Source organism: Schistocerca americana, chromosome X, assembly GCF_021461395.2.
Source record: "Schistocerca americana isolate TAMUIC-IGC-003095 chromosome X, iqSchAmer2.1, whole genome shotgun sequence".
NCBI lineage: Eukaryota > Metazoa > Arthropoda > Insecta > Orthoptera > Acrididae > Schistocerca > Schistocerca americana.
This window is the reverse complement of record NC_060130.1, coordinates 223,447,943-223,472,091: the sequence shown is the minus strand read 5'-3', so window position 1 is coordinate 223,472,091 and position 24,149 is coordinate 223,447,943. Positions and strand designations below refer to the sequence as shown.

Genomic DNA, 24,149 nt, shown 5'->3' with positions numbered 1-24,149 from the left:
TTACATTCAGTGCCAGGTCCCAAGCCTTGCTGAGATTGTAGCCGCAATCTCGGTTGATAAGATCTTCCCTGGTGCGAATTTCGATAGCCTCCCTTATAACGCTGTCCCAATATTTAGAGGTCTGAGCCAAGATCTTGGTACGCTTATAATCCATCTCGTGTTTCTCGGACAAATAGTGCTCTGCTACCGCCGACTTATTTGGATATTTCAGTCCAGTGTGCCTTTGATGTTCTCGGCAACGATCTTCGATGGTGCGTACGGTTTATCCGATAGAAGTCTTCCCACACTCACAGGGAATTTGGTATATGCCGGCCTTCCTCAAACCGAGGTCATCTTTCACACTGCCCAGTAATGCCCGTGTTTTATTGGGTGGGCAGAAGACGGTTTTAACTCGGTGTTTCTTTAATATACGGCCGATTTTCCCAGATAGTGCGCAATTGTACGGAATAAAGGCAGTGGTTACCTCTTCTTCCATGACTTCATCCGTCTCCACAGGTTGTGCTGTGGTGGTGGGACGGAGAGCGCGTCTAATCTGCCATTCCGACTACCCGTTTTTTCGGAACACGGTTTTGAGGTGTTCCAATTCCTGGGGCAGATTCTCTGCGTCTGAGATTCTGCGCGCCCTGTGTACTAGTGTTTTTAGTATTCCATTCCTCTGAGAAGGGTGGTGGCAGCTGTCTGCATGCAGTTACAGGTCAGTGTGCGTGTTATTCCTGTACACACCGTGGCTCAGGGTACCATCAGCTCTTCTCTTGACCATGACGTCCAGGAATGGTAATCTTCCTTCTGCTTCGGTCTCCATGGTGAATTTGATGTTTGGATGTATGGAGTTTAGGTGTGTAAGGAAATCCAGGAGCTTGTCCCTACCATGGGGCCACATGACGAACGTGTCATCGACATAACGGAAGAAACAAGTAGGTTTCGAATTGGATGACGCCAAGGCTTCCTCCTCTAAGTACTCCATGTACAAATTCGCGACGACCGGTGAGAGTGGGCTGCTCGTTGCGACTCCATGCGTTTGCTCATAGTATTCCCCATTAAACAGAAAATACGTTGAGGTCAAGACATGCCTAAAGAGTTTGGTGGTCTTCTCGTCAAATTTCTGCCCAATAAGCTCGACTGACTCTCGTAGAGGCACCCTGGTGAATTGTGAAACCACGTCGAAGCTCACTAGGATATCATTGTCTTTCAGTCTGAAGTTGTCGAGACGTTTCACGAAATCCACGGAATTACGGATATGATGAGGGCATTTACCTACATAGGGGCTAAGTAATTCAGCCAGATATTTTGCCAGCAAGTAAGTAGGTGCCCTAATGCTGCTGACGATCGGGCGCATAGGTACCCCCTCTTTGTGAACCTTAGGGACTCCATAAAGTCTTGGTGGTACAGGTTCTTGAGGTGACAATTTCTTGTTCTCCACCTTCTTCTTGGGGTCAGCGTTGATCTCCCTATAGGAGTCGTCATCTAGCAGGCGCTGCATCTTCTCAATGTAGTCCTTACGGGAAAGAACAACAGTGGCATTGCCTTTGTCAGCAGGTGAGATAACAATCTCAGAACACTCTCTTAGATCCCGAATCGCCTCCCTCTCTCTACTGGTAATGTTAGTGTTCGTGGGTTTAGTTCTGGCCAGAGCCTGGCCGGTTTCCCGACGCACTTCTGGTGCTTCAGGTGGTAATCGCGCTGCAATCTGTTCCACTGCACTGACGATGTCCGCGACCGGCCTGAACCCTGGGGGTGGGAGCAAAGTTGAGTCCCTTCTCCAGAACCGAAACCGCCTCATGAGACAGCTCCATGTCAGTGAGATTGATGATCGTCTTGCATGGTGCCTCTAGCGATGGTTTATCCGAGAGACGAGAGAATTTTGAAACCGGTAGTATACCAGTGGACTGTTCGAGCAACAAATACGCCGGGAGAAACTGAAGAAGCAAATTTCTTTAAGTTGTTCAAACGTAAAATTCACTGTAGTGGAGGAAAAATGAAAAAGGAAGTGTCATATTTATTTTCCCGGTTCCTTGCAAGTACGAATGGTTTTGAGATGGTCGAATTTAGTTGTCACTGTTTTGTACTAGATGAGACATAAGCCTTAGCACATGTTCGAAAGAACAGACCCCACCCCTCTCTCTCTCTCTCACACACACAATACCTTAAGTGCGGATGCACACCAGGCTAGCAGTCTTAAGGGAATCGGCTAAATACTGCGAGTAATTGAGTAATTAGGATAATGTGCAACGTGCACTACTTTCGAAGTGTGTGGATAGCTTGAGAAATTGAGTCTGACAGGAGGCGTGCTAGAGTAGTCCATGCAGTTGCGATGAACACTGTGCCTGGATTGCACAGTGGTTGGCACACCTGCGTAGTATGTGGGAGACCCGGGTCCGAATCCCGGTCCGGCACAAATTTTCAGCCTTCCCCCTTAGTTTAAATCAACGCCCACTAGGTGCCAATATCTGCATTTATTTTGTGGCATAACTAAAAGGTTAGTGATTCGGTGAACGATCGCTCTTCAGATTTTATCTTGAAAACTGGATATTTCTCCACCGATGGAAATGTTGTATACAACCAAAATTTCCGAACTCGGTGTGTTGTTCGGGATCCACGTTAATCTGTAAGATCTCTCAGACGTCTAGAAGCATAGTACTATGTCATTAGAACAAAATGTCTTACTACTGCATATTTAGCAAACCCCTGTAATAATAAACCTAACGTTCAGGATGAGGACGACTTCGCTTCAATCGTCTGATATTTTAATGTTTTCTTCTTCCACACAACGGCAAACATGATACACTTCTTCTACAGGAAAAGATACAAGCGCAGTACAATTATTGGTCGTGGAAAGAAATGAAGACAGCTGAATGACAACTCTGGAAGTACAAAAGTAATAAAATGTGCCTACAAACCAAATACTAGCAAAGTGCTACAGTACTACAAAGAGTCTCGCTTTTTGAGGTTATCTGCTCAAATTCCAAGTTATGAAACAACTATGGAGTTAAGATTTGCTAATTAACTTATTTCGAAAAATGCTGCTAAGATAATTTACTTCGAAGAGTGAACAATGTAGCTTCGAGTTCACTTAAATAATTAGCGGACCTATTACCAGACACTGCTTTTATTCGTATTATGACCTTTTACAAGCAGAATGGCTATTAAGACTGACTTGGTGACTTACCACAAAGAGCATTTGAGTTAGATGCATCTCCAGATTGTAGTAATGAACCGACGGCAGCGACCCATAATGGTATGGACTTCAGTACATACGGCAAGCGTTGGGGAACCATCTGACAGCAGGTGCCATAGTAACTACGTTACCATCGTCATCTCCTCTAACTGCACTACTGGCCAATAAAATTGCTACACCACGAGGATGACGTGCTACAAACGCGAAATTTAACCGACAGGAAGAAGATGCTGTGATATGCAAATGATTAGCTTTTCAGAGCATTCACACAAGGTTGGCGCCAGAGGCGACACCTACAACGTGCAGACACGAGGAAAGTTTCCAACCGATTTCTCATACACAAACAGCAGTTGACCTGTGTTGCCTGGTGAAACGTTGTTGTGATGCCTCGCATAAGGAGGAGGAATGCGTACCATTACGTTTCCGACTTTGTTAAAGGTCGGATTGTAGCCTATCGCGATTGCGGTTTATCGTATCGCGACATTGCTGCTCGCGTTGGTCTAGATCCAATGACTGATATCAGAATATGGAATCGGTGGGTTTAGGAGGGTAATACGGAACGCCGTGCTGGATCCCAACGGCCTCGTATCACGAGAAGTCGAGATGACATGCATCTTATCCGCGTGGCTGTAACGGATCTTGCAGCCACGTCTCTATCCCTGAGTCAACAGATGGGGACGCTTGTAAGACAACAACCATCTGCACGAACAGTTCGACGACGTTTGCAGCATTATGTACTATCAGCTCAGAGACCATGGCTGCGGTTACCCTTGACGCTGCATCACAGACAGGAGCGCCTGCGATAGTGTACTCAACGATGAACCTGGGTGCACGAATGGTAAAACGTCATTTTTTCGGATGAATCCGTTTTCTACTTACAGCATCATGATGGTCGCATCCGTGTTTGGCGACTTCGCGGTGAACGCACATTGGAAGCGTGTGTTCGTCATCGCCATACTGGCGTATCACCTAGCATGATGGTATGGGGTGCCATTGGTTACACGTCTCGGTCACCTCTTGTTCGCATTGACGACACTTTGCACAGTAAACATTACATTTCAGATGTGCTACGACCCGTGGCTCTGCCCTTCATTCGATCCCTGCGAAACCTCTACATTTCAGCAGGATAATGCACGACCGCATGTTGCAGGTCGTGTACGGGCCTTTCTGGATACAGAAAATGTTCGACTGCTGCCCTGGTCAGCACATTGTCCAGATCTCTCACCGACTGAAAACGTCTGGTCAATGGTGGCCGAGCAACTGACTCGTCACAGTACGCCAGTCACTACTCTTGATGAACTGTGGTATCGTGTTGAAGCTGCATGGGCAGCTGTACCCTGTACAACACAACACCCACTCTACGAGCGGAGAAAATCTCCAACGCGGCCGAGAATCGAACCCGGGCGGGCTTGTTTGGAAGGCAAGCACGTTACCAGCCAGCTAAGCAGGCGTACACTTGACAACAGCGTTTCTACTACATAAAGTCAAAACCGTGTGGTACGTGACTTTAATGTTGATGGCGTAATGCACCGATACGAATGGTACTCCTTCGCAGCACAACACGCCGACAAATTATACCTGAAAACACGCCTTTTTCAGGGTCCATTCATTTTATGTTCACCCTACTTCCAGACGTCTACGCTATTTACGTTTAGAGAACATTGTTTCATTACTTATGATGTTTAGGAAAAGCTGTCCCAGAAACCTACGTCGCAAAATTCTGCAACTCCTCGCTCTCTCTCCCACGAATTACTTCCGCGGACCTCAGTGAAAGCAGTCGCGGTCCGGATCCGGCGGACGTGCATCCGATTGCCCTGCAGTGCTACAGCCTTTCGAAAGAGTAACAGAAATATTCTGAGAACTTAAATGGAAATCATTATTAGAAAGATAATGTACTCCTCGTGAAACCATGTTGGTTAAATTCAGAGAACCTGTTAGTTACGTGGTTCATAGATAATCTGAATAATTCTTTTATTGAAAAGAACGAGTTAGTTTACAGGATATGTAAAAATTATTACCTTCACATTGTTGTATTTTTTTAGCCCTATTCATGCAACCACGCTTCAAAACAAGTATATATATATATATATATATATGACTATTTGGCCATTATGCTGTCATATGCAAACACAACATATAGGTCGTGTAAAGATCATGAGAGGAAACTAAAGATACTGACATATGCTAAATCAATACTAAGTAAGTTTCCGTAACACCCTTATTATGCTTGACATAAACGTATAGCCAAAGTCTAAAGATTTACGAGTATAATAGACCCAATTTTGTATTGTTGTGAAGACAACAAAGCAATTTGTCGAAATTCATAAAGCGAAATATTAGCTGTGCAACTGATGACGGAATTTTATTCTGAAATACATACCATAGTTGCTGAAAAATAACAGCTATTAATAAAATTAAAAAAAAGTTTCGTTCAAAGTATCAATGATTTTTGAAAGTGCATTTATGCAAGTGCTTGTACTGATAGAACGAAGTAAAGAGAGATATTTTTGAAGGGTAGTGTTGCCCGGGTTTCCTGCCACAACAAGTATTCGCTTAAAAGACCGTTTGTTCTCAAAGCTGTTGCCCCTGATTAGATGTCACAAAGCAGCTGAGCTCCGAAATGTTAAATAATCCTTATGCCGGTGAAAGAGAAAAAAATGTACATGTCATATTTAGTAACATAGTAATGATTGTGCATGGTGCATAACTATTAAGATATGGTCGTACAACAGTTTTCGGTAAATATTGCAGCCGAAAATTTAATAATTTCTCATTATTTTGTAAAATCACTGAGTATTCTGCAACAAAATTCGCAACTGATGCTCTACTTTCAGCAAAGTTATGGTGGTAGGAGTTTCAAATTAGTGGGAAAAGATTTTTGTGAAAGATAAGAAGGTAATTGCGTTCATTTCAGTTATACGCAAGGGCTGTCATATCTTATTGACTGTTCTCAGCCTTCAATCTCGTAAGTTCCAGATACAGCATTTACACCGTTTACTCTCTAATTACTAGAGAAAAAAGGCCAGAGAAAATAGCGTTCGTTCTCACTTGAAGACGGTGTCCCAGTCGAGGACGTGGTTGTTGGTGGCGAGCACTTTCTCAGCATACTCGTCGCAGACGTTTTCGTAGATGCACACGCTCTCCCCGAACTCGGCCACCATGCGCTTCTCCACGCTCTCCAAGTCGAGGTGCGGCTGGGGGCCGTCCACAGAGCGCGCGCTACGGCGCACGTACGTTCCTGAAAGCAACCGCAACACGTCACCAGATAGCCAACAGGTGCTTCGTTGAGAACAGTTTATGCTATATGTCGTTCGAGAAAATCAAAAGTAAAAAATAACTGGGAACAGTGTTGAAGGACGTTACAGGCTAGGAAAACCATGAAAGATTGGAGTTTCATTAATAGAAGCAAGACTTTTACAATATGATCATCAGACAAAATATTAGTCACCTCCTTAAAATAACAGCCTCGCCGCTCTGGAGCAATGTAGATGGTATATTAGCAGCACATGGCGGTCATGTGACCTTCACCGCTGATGTGTCACGGCGGTGAAGTTGTGTGTGTGTGTGTGTATGTATGTGTGTGTGTGTGTGTGTGTGTGTGTTTGTGTGTGTCATTCGGTTGCGTGAAATGAGCACCGTAAGACGAGTCGACATAGAGGCGTAACAAAACGCCAGAAAGTAGCAGTTGTGATTTTACGTGCCCATAACCACACTGTAAATGAAGCTACCCAATTTGTTGGTGTATCACCGCGGACTGTCCAAAGTGATTACACGGAATGCGGGGTGTCACTCGTATCCATCTAACACGGCGTGAGAACAATGGTCGTAAGAAGATCCTAATAATATTTTCCACATTCGTTTCTTTTAGTGTGTGTAAGGCCGCGCTGATAACCTCACCGTTGAGCGCCCGTAAGCACCAAAAACACACACACACACACGCACACACACACACACACACACACACACACACACACACACAGCCTAACCGACAAAGACCGTACACGAATTTTACATATTTTCAGTGACGATCAGTTACAAACCTGACGTGAATCTCTGTTGTCGGTGAACGCAGGTCGACTCAACCAGCTTCAGAGTGAACACCGATATTTTTAAGTCGGATGATTCTCAAAACAACCATTGCTCACTGCCACACATGAAGTTGTTTGTCTTCAAGGGACCATACAGCAGAGAAAATAGACAGTAGGTGGAGGCGTGTGATGCGTTCGTGAGGTTGCCCCTTTTCAAAGGAGGAGAGTACGCCAACAATCCAATGAGACGTTTAATCTACAGGGTGTGGAGGGTGCAGTTTAGGCTGCACGAGGTTCTGCGATGATTTGGGAGTGTTTCTCGTATCATGACTTGGGCCCCCTCATTCGAGTGTCAAACTGTTGCCCTTGCCTCTAGATCTTCCGGAAGAGTATGTTGTGGGTACGTTCGTCTTCAAAGGACTGCACGCATACGTTCCTTGGTGACCAACACTCAGATACGCTATCGCAACTCGGTTTGTCCCCCGAACGTACTCTCATAGAAAATATCTGAGACTACCTGGAACAGTGTCTTAAACGTAGCCCAGAACACTCTCACAATTTGGTAAGACCAAACGATCTAATCACCAGTTGGATATGGCGTACAGGATAAAAATTTTGGACTCTCTTTTTTACAGAAATGAGCCCATTATACTGTTAGAGATGCTGTTGCTACAATAATGGCGTGATTTCTATTGGGAGTGACTATTTTTTTTTTGTTCAGTATTGTTAGAATGCTTACAATCGAAGCAACGAAAATGTAAAAAGTAACTTGAACTGTGCCGAAAGACGTTATGGGGCTGAATGAAATCTTCGAAAGGAAAATAAAACTAAAGTGAGACTTACCTGCTTTCACTACAGACTGAGTGACTTGATAGATCTACTTGAATTTCTTTTCCGTATGTAAAATTTATAGATGTCTGTTGTCTATTTAACGGCGAAACTATTAGCACTCTTTTACCATTATTTGCGACGGATAAACATCTCCATTTCACGTTATTGTATACGGCGCTCATTGAGAATTTTATTCATTTCTGTAGCAGTGCTCTCTAACGAACATAAAAGGTGAAAAAATATACAGAAGTTTAGAGCGCTTAGAGGTGATAGAGGGGAAACAGCATTTTATGTGACTGGCCCACTGTATCCCCGCTAGGAGTTTTGACATTAGTGATGCTCAGAGACGGGGCTGAAGCGGTCTTGTGATGAATACTGTTCTAGAGATGTTGCTGAAAATGTCTTTTCCTTTACAGAGCTGCTTGCTAATGATTGGTTAACTCGCTCAAAACAATCAGGGGGCCATCATAAATCGCGGTAACTACAGCGTAATTATCGTCTTTTAATAAAAGTGTCATTTATGAGACAGCCGGTGTGGCCGAGCAGTTCTAGGCGCTACAGTATGGAACCGTGCGACCGCTACGGTCGCAGGTTCGAATCCTGCCTCGGGCATGGATGTGTTTGATGTCTTTAGGTTAGTTAGGTTTCATTAGCTCTAAGTTCTAGGGGACTGATGACCTCAGAAGTTAAGTCCCATAGTGCTCAGAGCCATTTGCACCATTTGTCATTTATGTTCCTCTCATTACGTATTTTTTTCAGTTACTTTCTGTACTATACTCTTCCGTTCGTTCCTATGTATGATCCAAGTTTCATCGAGCTGTATTACTTGGCAGTAACACATCATGCGAAAGTTACTTTCCTCCTTAAGTTTTTCACACGATTGTCTTTTGGATGCTCCTTTATTGAGTACAATTATCGAGTGTCTTGAGACAACTAACATCGGACTCATAATGGCGCTGAAAAACACTAAATATGTTTTCTTGACGGTTCAGAGGCGTAGCAGATGTTCATCATGCGGTAGTGCGAGGCCGACGAAGTACAACCATTCCTGAACAGGATCCAAAACTGGCTTTCATTGCATGGTGAAAATGAAAACTAAAACATAATAGCATTTTGAACTTACAGATGTCTCCATAGTTGCAGTTTTCCGAATATACCGTGTATAGGATCATCATAACAGTCGGTCAGCGTGCAAGAGATCTAGTCACGGTAGTGCAAGGATGGCTTCATTTACTGTGGAAGCATAACATCTGATGGATGAACTAGGTTTTATGGTATCTAATCTTATGGGAAAAGCTCATGTTTGGGGAAATTAAGCCGTAGACTATTATGACAGTATGGAAAGTTGTAAAGGCTTTCTTTGAGGAATAATAAAAAAAAGATGGAAGTTTAACCCAAAGAAAGACTCTATTAAAAGGTTTGTGCAGAAGTGTGTAACTACTTTGTCCTACATGACTACCAAGTTAGAAACAGAACAAATTATAATGGGGTTAGAAAAGAAGTTGCCTTTGTCCTGGCAATATAAAATAATTTATGCGCCCAGAGAGGACATTAAGAAATTCATTGGTTGCTTGAAAAGGGTAGAGAATCTTCTGACAGAAGAAGAAAATAATAAGAGATATTATAGGGCTCCTACCAGGCAAAATGAAGTGCAAGTAAACAGAGCAGGTGTGCAGAGGTATAACAATCACAAAGGGAGGTCCAGAGGACGAGGGGGTTTTACTGAAAATAGAAATTACGACAGGAACAGAAATCGCAGTTATCAAAATCAAAAATCAACTGAGAGAGTAGAACAGTATTCCAGGCAGCCGCATGAATGGAATACTACGGCTAATGTCAGAGTAGGCAATGAGGAAAACTAACAGTCTGTAAGGTTGCTCGCGTTTGCATACTTCCCAAACATAGGTAAAATCTGCTTCCAAAGCCCTTTGTGAGTCAGCTACCAACAGAACAACACAGTAGTGATACAGGTACCATAAACAAACCGGAGGAATGGGAGAAAGTGAGGATATTTACTTTTCAGGGAAACGTGGTAGAATTTTCTGAAAGATTAGATGAAAATCGCGAATCTAGGAAGCAGGTTACCAAGGAACAGGATTACCTGATGAGATAGTGGAGCTCGATCTTAGTCTAACTAAGCACTGCAGTACTAAAGTGGATCCTAAAGGGAACATGGAAGAAAGCACTGTATATGTGAAAAGTGTAGCAGAGGAGGAAGACATACCGGCAGATGAAGTTTTAGATATAATAGAGGAGACTGTTTGATAGTGATGGAGCAGTTTCAGATGTCGAAGAGGTTAGGCACCAACAGAATTAGATGAAGCCAAACTAAACTGAGCTCTAAACTCCGTCCGAACAGGCTTTGCAAGGCCCAAAGGCAACGACCGGCCGCCGTATCATCCTCTTAGCCCAGGGGCGTCTCTGGATGCGGATACGGAGGGGCATGTGGTCAGCACACTGCGCCCCCGACAGTTGTCAGTTTTCGTGACCGGAGCCGCTACTCCTCAATCAAGTAGCTCCTCAGTTTGCCTCACAAGGGCTGAGTGCACCCTGCCTGCCGACAGCGCTCGGCAGACCGGATGGTCACCCATCAAAGTGTTAGCCCTGCCCAACAGAGTTTAACTTCGGTGATCTGACGGGAACCGGCGTTACCATTGCGGCAAGGCCGTTGTCAGATGGGCGTGGGGATTGTTTTGAAAATCCTGACAACATAGAAGAAAGTGTTGCAGAATATGAGATGATTAAAGAAGGTGCAATTCTGTACCAGTTCTTTGGCTCTTCAGTGTAAATAGTGGATGAGGAATGGAGAATGTGTGAAAGTATCGTAGAATAGGTTAATGCAAAACGTAACTGTGATGAAATGTGCTTCAACCTGTTTATGTAAAAGTTTCAGAACAGAGCCAGTACTGTTATGATTGCCAGTGTACAGTGCCAAGAGATTTCGTAGAGAGATGAAGGTGAACATGTTGTGTATTTTATGACAACTGAGGCAGTTACAGTAAATGTTTTTAGTAATTTTTCATTCATTGTGTATTTTTACATACACTATGTGATCAGAAGTATCTGGACACCCACAAAAACATTAGTTTTTCATATAAGGTGCGTTGCGCTGCCACCTACTGCCAGGTACTCCATATCAGTGACCTCAGTAGACATTAGACATAGTGAGAGAGCAGAATGGAGCGCTCCGCGGAACTCACGGACTTCGAACGTGGTCAGCTGATTGGGTGTCACTTGTGTCATACGTCTGTACGCGAGATTTCCACACTCATAAGCATCACTAGGTCCACTAGATGGGGGAGGTGAGAAAACTTAGATTTTTGGTCGAGAGGCTGCTCATAAGCCACACATCACGCCGGAAATGCCAAACGACGCCTCGCTTGGTCTAAGGAACGTAAACAATGGACGATTCAACAGTGGAAAAACTTTGTGTGGAGTGACGAATCACGGCACACAATGTGGCGATCCAATGGCAGGCTGTGGGTATGGCAGGCTGTGGGTATGGCGAATACCCGGTGAAAGTCATTTGCCAGCGTATGTAGTGCCAACAGTAAAACTCGGAGGCGGAAAAGATGTTACGGTGTGCTTGTGTTTTTCATGGAAGGGGCGTGCAACCCCTTGTTGTTTTGCGTGGCACTATCACAGCAAAGGCCTTTATTGATGTTTTAAGCACCTTCTTGCTTCCCACTGTTGAAGAACAGTTCGGGGATGGCGATAGCATCTTTCAACACGGTCGAGCCCCTGTTCATAATGCACCGCCTATGGCGGAGTGGTTGCACAGCAACAACATCCCTGTAATGGACTGGCCTGTACAGAGTCCTGACCTGAATCCTACAGAACATCTTTGGGATGTTTCGGAACGCCGACTTCGTGCCAGGCCTCACCAACCGACATCAATACCTCTCCTCAGTGCAGCACTCCGTGAAGAATAGGCTTCCATTCCCCAAGAAACCTTGCAGCCTCTGATTGAACGTATGCCTGCGAGAGTAGAAGCTATCATCAAGGCTAAGGGTGGGCCAACACCATGTTGAATTCCAGCATTACGGATGGAAGTCGCCACGAGCTTGAAAGTCATTTTCAGCCAGGTGTCCGGATTCTTTTGATTACATTGTGTATTATTTAAAGCTAATGAAACAGTAGGTGCTAGCCTTAATACTGTATGTCAAGATTTTCTAAAGCGGAGAAATGTGTTTGCTAGTATATGAGAGCAATGTTGGTGACATTTACGATCGGAAGCAAAAAACTCGTATAGTAAAGATTGATTTTTTCAGCAATAACTTGCTTGAGTGAATCTGAATGCCTTTTAATTACCGCATTTATGTAATTTGAGTTGGGTAAAAATAGGGATAGTTAGATTACCATTTACTTTTGATTAGTAAAGGTTAGTTCACTTTTTACTGAAAAATATTTTTCTGAGGAAATATTGATACTGAAGAATACTTTAATGGAGTAATGTTACCACTCGAAATGTAAAGTCAATGAAATTCAGGAAACTGCCTTTGTAAATGTACCGATTATGACAAGAAACTAATTGTGTACGTATTTGGAAGAAACATGTATAACATTCTTCTTTGCGGGAGGCAAAGGGATACGAGAGTCATTTGATATTTATAAAGCACTCAAGTGTGGAATTGGTGTAAGAGTAAATCCGAAAATAAGTTCCCAAGCTGTTTCATCGAAAAGCAGGTGCTGAAAAATATAATTTTTATAAGCGCTCACCACAGTGAAAAACGTTTGTGAAAGATAGGAAGCGGTCTCTCTCTCATACTATTAGCTGTTTTTAAGGAACCAGCCATAGCGCTCTTTCCGAGAAATTTGTGATAAAGTATACTTAGTTAAAAAAGAGACGCCCCCACAATGACTCTACATAGAGTAGATTATGTAATGCTCTAAAAGTTTTCTTATGAACGCTCGCCATAGCGAATTTCAGGAATAGCTCACATTTGTAACAAAGGAGACAAACCAATGCGCCTTTTATATAAAGATGGTTTCATTGAAGTAATTTAGTAGGTATTATTCGCTAAGAAAATTTCTTTTAACAGTGGAAATGGGAAAGTAAAGTCTTAAGGTCAAGTGAGTTTGAAAAAGAAATTTTCAGTTGTAATAATTTTTGTCAAATCGACATTAATATTTTTGAAAAGATTGATAAACTTGAATTTTGTAGAAAACTTATTTTTTCGTAACAATTTTTGCAAGTAATTGCGAGGTAGTGGTATCAAGTCCAAGCCATAAAAATCCGGCGTATTACTGTAACAGAATTATGTGTTTCGAAAATTTTCATTTTTCAACAAGGTTTCTAGCATTTAAAATTTTGTAAAGAATTCGTGGGTAATTAGTTTTCGTTTGTTTAGTTATAATTAGTTCGTGTTAATAATTGTGCCGGTATATGAACGTCAAATGTACTTATAGTAATTTTCGGTTCAGAGGGAATGTGTAACGTAGAAAAATGTTACGAGTTGTCATCTTGCACTGAAACCATAGCTTGCCGTGGAGCGGACAGGAGAGAAGAATCTGGTTCTCACGCTGGGACAACAGGAGCTGGTTACTAGGCGGAGCGAGCTTCAGGTGGTTCAAATGGCTCTGAACACTATGGAACTTAACATCTGAGGTCATCAGTCCCCTAGACTTAGAACTAGTTAAACCTAACTAACCTAAGGACATCACACACATCCATGCCCGAGGCAGGATTCGAACCTGCGACCGTAGCAGTTGCGCGGTTCCAGACTGAAGCGCGTAGAACCGCTCGGCCACTGCGGCCGGTCCGAGCGAGCTGTCTACGCGCCTAACGCAACGGTCAGTACGTTGCACTACTCACTATGAATATGAAGGGGCAGTATTAAGTATTAATCGACCTTTTTCATACATAGTATAACAAATTATGCGGATAACAGAAACATACTATTGTAATATGAAATCGATAACTTTAGTACTTTCGTAGATACAACTTTTTACCTAAAACACGTAATAACCATGCTATCGTTGTGAACCGGAGTTAGGGACTGTAACATACTCATCTATAGCATGAGTTTAAACTATAACCAAGAGGATAGATTGAAATAATCAAATTTTTTGGAATTTTCTGGAATTTCATTACCACAGATTTCTGACGTAATTAAAAGTACTTTGGGAAATTATTATGTCATCGTGTTTTGGTAGTGTGAGTATTTTGAAGAGACTGAGAGAGTGAATGCAGGACATAGTGAGAATGTGATATTTTATTAAAACTTTGTAAAAGTATGTAACAGAAGGTTGTTGTGCAATAGGGGGATTTGTAAGGTATGTCTGAGTGAGCTTGATTTCGTAAAAGGCAGCCAGAAGGGGTCTGTGTATTAAATTGATTTCGTGGGAAGGAATCGTATTTTGTTTTCATTAAATTCTGTTTAGTTTCGGAATTACGAGATTTCTACTCTAAACTACTTGTGGTAATCTGATTGGCTGACATTAAATCAACCGGGAGTATAGAAGCTCTCGAGATGATCTGATTGGCTGCTTAACATACCAGACAATAGGAATTCAGGAGGCGTCTTCTGGTAGACACATACGTTAAACCGTGCTGACCAAATTTGCACCGAAATGAAGAAATTTGCCCGTTTGATCGGTATCTGTGTAGTTGAAGAAAACCGACTACAGTACTGAGTATTGTGTGAAAGTTTGAGCTTTGTAAGTGGCTTATTTTAAGAGATATTCAAGTGCGAACATTTCATTTCATACATAAACTCCGCGTGGCGTGTTTTGTGGAGATTACGAGGCATTATGGGGAGCACTTCTTTACAAGAAGCCTACTTAACTACTGAATGTGCTCACTCGCAAGTAGTCGTGGGTCTGTGACTGTTTAGGACGTTCACCGGCTGGTGTTGCCGAGCGGTTCTAGGCGCTCCAGTCTGGAACCGCGCGACCGCTACGGTCGCAGGTTCGAATCCTGCCTCGGGCATGGATGTGTGTGATGTCCTTAGGTTAGTTGGGTTTAAGTAGTTCTAAGTTCTAGGGGACTGAGGACCTCAGATGTTAAGTCCCATAGTGCTCAGAGCCAATTGAACCATTTTGTTTAGGACGTTCAAAATATCGGGTCGGAGTAAATAAATCATAAAATACCAACAGCCGCTATTTTAGTTTTATTTGTTCGGCGACCAGTTTCGGGATTGCATTATGCTATCTTCAGGCCTGCATGTATCGTGTAACCCTCGTGTTAGAAACCAATGCAGCACTGTCAACTGGTATCGTGAAGATTTTTCTCGCACGGGCATGTGCGTTCCTTGGTCAGTTGTCGTCAGTTGTCACACCAACCACTCAAACTAGGTCATCTTTGGCCTTCTAGTTTGAGTGGTTGGTTTGACAGTTGACAACTGTCCAAGGAGCGCACATCTCACGATGTCTAATGTCTACTGAGGTCGCTGACATGGAGTACCTGGCAGTAGGTGGCATCACAACGCACCTAATACAAAAAACGCATGTTTTTGTGGGTGTCCGGATACTTTTGGTCACATATTGTATGTCTGGCAGGTAATATTTCTCTGACGAGCAGACATGACCTGCAGTTGTGAAGCTGCCAGCTCAATGTTATTTTTTTGACCTGTGCAAGACGTTACACTTGTCTATAAACAAGTTTGAATCATACACATAGTTTCATTTCGAGTAACATCGCCGACTTATATCTCCGAGAGAACGATGAAACGTTTTCGATCAAGCCGACAGACCACTGACAACAATGCAACTTTTTTTGTTATACTGACACATGTTGGGCAATAACGTGAATGAAGTGTCACCTTGATTTACACAGAAGCTATGTTTATGCGGTTCTTAAAGTTTTTGTTTTGTCAGCGTTTAGTTTATATGGAAGAACTAGATATTCGTCTCTGACAGTTTGTGGTCAACAGAGAGTCATCCAAACTAGATAATGGTTGATAAATAGTTCGGTCGTTCACTTTTAACAGTCTAAAAAAGGAATGGCCGCTTCCAAACTTTGCGTACTTCTCTGAAAGGCAATTCATTCGAAGGACGTAGAAGAACTGCAACCATTGGCGAAAACATCCATTGTGTGCAAAGTACCGTATAGCACTGAAAGGTCGGTGAGTGAAGATGTATGAAATAGCTGACGCCAGATCATATCACAAAAAGGAACATGGAACATATAAGAAGAAGATTTAACTATGGCATAGCTCTGTGCAATAGTAGTTCTATATTTATTGAAATCTCACAAAAACCCAATGAGTATTCGAATTATTGAACACTTTTGGACCTTTTAAAAAGAATCCAGTTTACCCTGTGGGCAAATTCGTCACTGTGGATGAGATTCGGTTCACCACTTCAAACGTAGCAGACCTACAAATTGTCCTAAAATTGCTCGAAAAAATGCACTCATCCAACATGCTCACACCATTAAGCACCATTTTAGAACTTGTCCTCCAACATTTTATTTTATTATTTCAATGATTATTTACGGGGTTAGGTTCGTATAACTTCTATTTCCTCTACTAATTTCGAGTGGCTCAATGACGACGTCCAAGTCTTCCAAACCACCTAGGCAACTTGATTTACTCTATTTATCCAACCGGGGAAGAGGTATCTGTACTTCAACGCGTAAGCTAAACCACATGTCGCTCTTGGTGACTGTAAACCACTGAAACACTGAAGTTAGATTAAAGGCAGATTGAAAATTTTCATGCTCCGACCGACATTGGATTACACGAAATCGGTTTCTAGGCATGTGCTTTACTACTAGACCACCAGGACCGATGTTCTCTGTACTGAATTTTATTTAATGTTACTACTTTCATCGGTCTATGAAGCAACCACAGTGTTCATTCATCTTCGAGTAAACCATTCGACCCTTGCTTTCATGTGTTTCGCTGGATACCCTAATTTCCAATTCCTTATTCATTTACTACGGAAATAGATTTTTGGTTGATTGGATTAGACCTGAAAATCCGTAGCGTATAGACTTTTCATGCAGGTGATCCAGGAGGTTTTTGCTGGCGAGCTTTGAGGATTCCGACTTCTGCTGAAGATATCCTGGCATGGATACAAAACTTGTTCCCTTTCCCAGCAGACGAAACGAAGACTTTTGATATGTCATGGGGACACTAACAGCAAGGGTAAGAAATTTTTAGCCAGAATCAAAAAAGTCTCTGTGTCTTGTTGTAGACAGACAGTTTCACCGTTTAACTAGTCAGAGTGAAGGAAGTGTCGACATATAATAAATATAGTTTTTATGGAATATTTCGTTGGTTCTTGGACGAACATAGACATATTAAAAACTTTGTTACAATGTATTAATGTTCCTGAATAATATTTATTAGTTCGTTACGAACTGGCTTCAGCTTATTAGGCCATCGTCAGATAAGTTAATGCTAAACAGATAGTCCACACAACTTCATCGAGAATTCGTAGCTGTACAAAGATTTCTGTACAGAGGTATGTGACATTTTATGACTGTAGCGATACAGAACACAAACATGATGTAATACCTAAATATTCAAATGTTAAAACTAAGACAGTGCACAAAATACAAATATTCTACAAGTGATTAATGGCACAGGCTGCTATGTCATATGGACAAACTGATAATTAAATTAATTTTTTAAACATTTGAATTAACATCACAGTAAAATCAAATTTACTAAGGAATTTGGTGGAGTCTATTAACTTTTTGGACCTCCCCATTGACTTCATTAGCCAATAGCGTCTATTTAAGTTGCACAGCAACGCAACCTCAACAGACACAATAATACCCTCCAGTTTCCAGCATCCCGTAACACATAAACAAGCAGCCTTCCACTCCAGGAGTGCACCGCCTATTACCTGTACCCCAAACTAACCCAGATTCTGAATATGAATTGAAAATAATGATAGAAACAGCGTTAGAGTAGTGGTTATAGTCCTACACTGATTGACAACATACTCAGCAAAAAGAAGAGACAGAGGATAAAAGTTCTCTTTTATCCTCCTCAGACCGCACAAAATCACAATGATAACAAATGGACACTCCGGCTGTATGTGGGAAAGACGTCACAGGTTCTGGCCAGTAAACTAAAATCCAGGAAATATGCTCCAGCTTTTTACACTAGGAATACTGTTCCCCATCTTCTGTTCAACACTAAAGATAAAATTACACCTTAAGGACAGACTGGAATTTATAGAATTTACTGCAATCTGTGTGGCAAATTATATATAGGTCAATCAGGTAGCGCTATAACTACTAGACTGTCTCAGGATGAAAGAAGAAATAGACTAAAAAATAAAGATGATAAAAGTCTTCTCGGGTTAGCAGCCGAGTCAATGCGTCGTTCTCCGTCACGTTTAAGCAAGTTTCTTATTTGCCATCTTCGCCTGAGGATGGCAAGTAAGAAACTTGCTGAAACGTGGCCGGAAAACGACGCATTGACTCGGCTGTCAACCCGAGAAGATTTTACCATCGAGATTCGCCGAGAAAGCCTGCATTCTCAAGAAAAAGAAAGATTCCAGCTTTCTTGAGCATGCTCTGAATGAATGTCATTCACATGGTGTAAGATGTGTCGTTCTATAGTTCGACTGCCGGCCGCGGTGGTCTAGCGGTTCTGGCCCTGCGGTCCGGAACCGCGGGACTGCTACGGTCGCAGGTTCGAATCCTGCCTCGGGCATGGGTGTGTGTGATGTCCTTAGGTTAGTTAGGTTTAAGTAGTTCTAAGTTCTAGGGGACTTATGACCTAAGATGTTGAGTCCCATAGTGCTCAGAGCCATTTTGAACCATTTATAGTTCGACTGGTGATACTTTCTAAGAAAAGTATTGATAAAAATACTTTCGAAGGGAGAGTTGGGCGGGACCATCAAATGAATATAATCTTATTCGTGTTAGTAGATGAAACAAGAACAATTAAAGTCTTAGGGTTTAACGCTCCGTCAACCGACGAGGTCCTTAGAGATAGATCTGCGGACAATATTGCACAGGATAACGACACTGCGCTATTCTTCTATGGTAAATTATTAGTTGCTATTGGACTCAAATATTTGCTCCTCAATTCTTATCCTGTGTCGTATCCGTACTTGAAAACAGAAGACGTATTTGACACATGTACCAAGTTCTCATGAGCCTATGCTAATGATGAATTAAGTTAATCAACTACATCTCCATCCGTTTAGAGACTGTACGTTTATTCTCCATGGAGTCAAGATGAATACGTCGTAGACGTTTGCTGAGGACAGAGTCACAAACAGATATAAACCCGGATTGATTGTAATTAACGCCTGTCGATTCTGTTTGGGTATGCATTATCCATGTAGGATGTAAGTGCATGGAATACAGAGATTAAAATCATGGAACTGAATCGTTTACTAACAAATGTCTGAAAAACAATCCAGCTTGGTGTTCCATTTTTCTGATATATAGTTGGGTACTATCTGACAGGTTTTGAGTTCGCTATTACGACCAAACAAGCTACCCACATGTAGGCAAATATATGGCTGGTTCTTACAGCATTACTATCATCTGCAGTTATTGCAGTTCAGCACCATAGAGTCCAAAAGTTTTAGTATGTTTTACCGATAAGGTACTAACTTTCCCATAAATTAAAGTTACATGTAAGTGAATAAGTTCTTGTCAATATATCATCTTCACTTAGATAACAAAGCAGCTGCAGTTGACAATACCTCCTTGGTAGCTACAGGGTCAGTGCGGCAGAGTCTTAACTGAAGATGCCTGGTTTCGATTCTCGGCCGGGTCGGAGATTTTCTCCGCACAGGGGCCAGGTCTGTGTCGTCCTTATCTTCGCACCGTTATTACTAACAATAAATTCGCGTTATCGACTGCCCATGACTAGTCTTAAGCATATGTAACACCGTACCAAAGTACAACTTCAAAGTACTGTATATTCTGCGTTGTCAAAACAAATGCTGTCGTATCATCTTTCCACTGCTGAGATGGCTGTATGGGCACGAACTGAAAGCCAATAAATTAAAAAAAACTGTAATTTAATTCTAAACTTCTACTACCTCTGATTCCATGAAAGTTGAGAAACGAGCTATGGTAAATGTAGAGACTCTAGTGAAGTACGAATTATCGATTGCCTCTCGTTCTCGCGGTGAGTGGAGACGCGGATAATTTCGTAAGCGACTGTCAGGTAGAACCGGAGCAAGGCCACCCGCTCATGGCCGCCCTGTGTTGCACATGAGAAAGACTGTCGTGATCGCCACCGCCTCTCAGCTGCATGCCGAGCAACAGTAGCAATTTAAGTGCGTAGGGTCGGAAATTCCAAAAAATGACTGATTTCGGGATCATGCATAATCCATCTTCAGCTGGATCCTGATTACGGAAAAATTCGTTAATTCGGGGATAAATAGTCTCCACGCGCCAAAAGAAACTGTGAGGTCCCTATACTTCGTAAATGCCAGGTTACCACGTAATCAGGATAAATCTGAAATGTGAATCATAAACTGGTAGCTTTGCTGCCCTGACTGTTAAATAAAACCGTTTTTAACATTTTGTGGGTCGCATTTCTCCTTCTTTGAATAAAATGTATTATCATTTGTTAATGAAATCGTAATTGCTCGCGTCGACATCCTTGTATGAAAGATACTCGGTTTATTTGTCTTGACAAATCTGGGTAAAGGAAAAGCTCACTCGTGGCTTTTCTCCTGACGAAGGCGATCGAGCATTTCGTCGAAAGCCGGAAATTTTACCCAGATTTGACGCGACAAGTAAACCGAGAAGTTTTTGCGCCGCCTTTGTGCCGCGCGACTGTTACGGTCGGAGGTTCGAATCCTGCCTCGGGCATGGATGTGTGTGATGTCCTTAGGTTAGTTAGATTTAAATAGTTCTAAGTTCTAGGGGACTGATGACCACAGATGTTAAGTCCCATAGTGCTCATAACCATTTGAACCATTTTTGAACCACCTTTGTGAATGTTTACTTGTTATCGCAAATGCACTGAACTTCCTGGCTCACGTTAAGCTTCCTCGGAAAATATTTTTGTAATACTGTACAGCCGCCTCAGGCTCTCACCGTGCTCTGGTTTTTGGTTTACGATGACCGCCTATGGCCGCTGTCCCAAAGGAAATGATCCTGCTTCTAACGACTATTCAACATCTTTTAGACTTACTTATAGAAAAAAATAAATCTAACACTTCCCTGAGTAATGGGATTCGGCTAATTTGTTATGCGCCTGAAAAATAGCTACTGCTGTAATTCATACGTTGTTTGGTAATAGTAAGTGCCGCTGGCTGCATGGCACATTTGGACGAAAGGTACAAACACAATTCCTCGCTGGATAATATAATTCCGTGTGGGATTATTTAATCTACAGGGACGAATGATGGTTTAGGATACCTTACAGCTAGCTGCTCTGCTCGGAGATGCATGTACAAGCGGCAATATGCACTGTGTATTTTGCAGTTGCATATTGGTGAACTTAATGAAAAGGCAGTATTACCGTCTCCAGGACAAAATGACTAGAACTGCCTGTGTATTATTTATACACGTTCAGTGACGAGAATGCCAAGAAAATTCTCATATTTTACCAGTAATTCTTCTGAACTGCGTTCCATTTCAACGAAATTCCATGTATTTACAGGGTATAACTGCTATAAGTGCAGTTATTTTTGTTGGCGATTGACGATGGTGTACGGAACAACATTACATCAATAGCTACATCATTTGCAGACTAATAATTATAGCTACTACAATTCACATGTTTTTAGGTTGGTTCGTGCGTCCAAGTACATTTGGCAAGAGCAAGCCATTAATGCATATTTTCCCCTTATCAGCAGTTCAGGCCTTGTAGAGTGGATGCGTGGTTTTAACATGATTAGTTTGTACTGACAGGCGTAGTCCACCTAGTGGTGCAGTTACTACTGCGTAAAAAACATAAGGTCATAAAGTTTGTGATGTGTCTGTGGGAAGACTGATCGATACAGAGGAAAAAAACACACAAACAACACACTGATGTATATACATACAGGGTGGCGCACGAAATGTGTTACCATTTTGTTTTTGAATATAAACTTTATTGTCAATACAATCTGAAAGGAACACATACTACAATGAAGAGCCGTCCATGGAGATCTGTTCTAAATCAGCACGTGCTCAATATATCCGCCATTTCGTTTCCTAACTTCCTCGGAAAGAATACTGAACTTAGTGATTAAATGGTTCAAATGGCTCTGAGCACTATGGGACTTAACAGCTGTGGTCATCAGTCCCCTAGAACTTAGAACTACTTAAACCTAACTAACCTAAGGACATCACACACATCCATGCCCGAGGCAGGATTCGAACCTGCGACCGTAGCAGTCGCGCGGTTCCGGACTGCGCGCCTAGAACCGCGAGACCACCGCGGCCGGCTGAGTGAAATGATCCGCACGTCGAAATGCTCGTGTAAAAACTCCAACACAGTGTTTGCAGTATGTGGCCTTGCTCCATCTTGCATGAACCACTGCGTGTTGAACGGCAAGGCAGTAGCAAGAAGCTGTGGAATGAAGCTATTGCGAAGGATGATCAAATAACGCTCGCTGTTCACAGTTTCTTCAAAGAAAAAGGGTCCAGTAAGTCCGTGACTGGAAATTGCTGCCCACCCTGTAATCCTCGGAGCATAATGTTGTCGTTCATGAAGCACTCGGGGGTTTTCAGTGGCCCAAAAGCGTACATTTCGTTTGTTAACCACACCGTCTAAATGAAAATGCGCCTCGTTTGAAAACCAAACGTTCTTGAGAGTTTCTGCCTTATTCTCCGCCCACTGAGCAAACAGTAGTCTGTGCTGCTTGTGTTCTTCAGTGAGCTTCTGTGCACAGATCATCTTGTATGGGTATATATGGAGGTCACTTTTAAGAATGCGTTGAATGGAGCGTCTGGATATTCCCAGTTGCACTATTGTCTTTCTACACGATTTCACAGGACTTCTCTGTACAGCAACTCGTACAGCTTCAATATTCTCCGGCGAACAAACAGGCTTAGGCCGAGGTCGCTTCGCTTCCAATACTGTTCCTTCCTGTACAAATTATCGTACAACCTGTGGATGGTCTTCTTGCAAGGGACCCATCGTGTGCTAAACTGTTGTCGAAAACGCCTCTGAGACACAACAGGGCTTTTCGTTTCATGAAAAAGTAACACAATTACCGATCGTTGCTGTGTCGTCAGTCTTCCATTGTCGGCCATTGCTGCTTACTAGTCTCCTAACGGCAGTATCGTGAATTACACGTCATTTCGTAACTCATTTCTTTTTCCATGATCTGCTGGTACTGCTGTAGAGATCCCAGTGGAATATCTAATTGAATCGTAAAGTGTGAAAGAAACAATTGGTAACACATTTCGTGCGCCGCCCTGCATTAAGGTACCACATATAAAAACATCTGCACATACCCAGTACACCATGTATGTGTCTGTCTGATGACTGAAGTTTCGTATGTATATAGTGTGTGTCAAAAGTAACTGTACACGCTTTGTGGATGGAATGTATGTATCAAAATAAGACTAAAATGTTAAATACAGTTTTGTCAGAAATTGCTTTATTTCCAAGACATGCAGTAGAGTAGGGCTCACAAGTGCGACACAAACAACTCAAAAGCAATTCTTCTCAGACAGCAACGCAGCGTAAGCACCCGAAATTCGACACATCTACGTACCGTACATTTCCCCCCAAACATGTTCGAAATTACGTCTGTATAGGCGAAGGCAGTAACGTGCTCGACGTCTTACTGCTATTGGAATGTTGCACGCTTCTATCCTCTAAGTGTGCATAGTTGCACCGTCATTTCCAGTTCGATGCTGTAGTTGTGCTGCATTCTCACTTGCAACAACATACACGAACTCCTTGAGAAGGTCCCAAAGCTAGAAGTCCAGGGCTTTAAGATCTGGAGACCTGTCAGGCCAAGCAACTAGTCCTGCACGACCTACCCAGTAATCATAATAAGCAACACTGATGATGTAATGCCTGTTACAAATCATATTCTGAATCACAGCTCGGACAGGAAACAATTTCAGACCACGCTTTGTTTAACATTTAGTGTTATTTTGACGCATACATTACACTCCCACGAAGTGTGTGCAGTTAACTTCTGCCTCCCGACTGAAATGTTGAGGGGCACTGTCGTGTATAAACCATAAGCTGATTCGTGTAACGAGTGAGACATCGTGAAGCAGACCACACAGT

At 42.5% G+C, this 24,149-nt stretch overlaps 1 protein-coding gene across 1 annotated transcript in view; it reads right to left on the bottom strand.

The window, feature by feature from the left end:
* Window positions 1–24,149, bottom strand: part of LOC124555783 — a 51,668-nt gene that overhangs the window by 10,715 nt on the left and 16,804 nt on the right. The window contains exon 2 of the mRNA XM_047129837.1: window positions 6,224–6,413. Coding sequence (XP_046985793.1) covers window positions 6,224–6,413 — 190 coding nt within the window. The remainder of the gene's footprint in view (window positions 1–6,223; window positions 6,414–24,149) is intronic.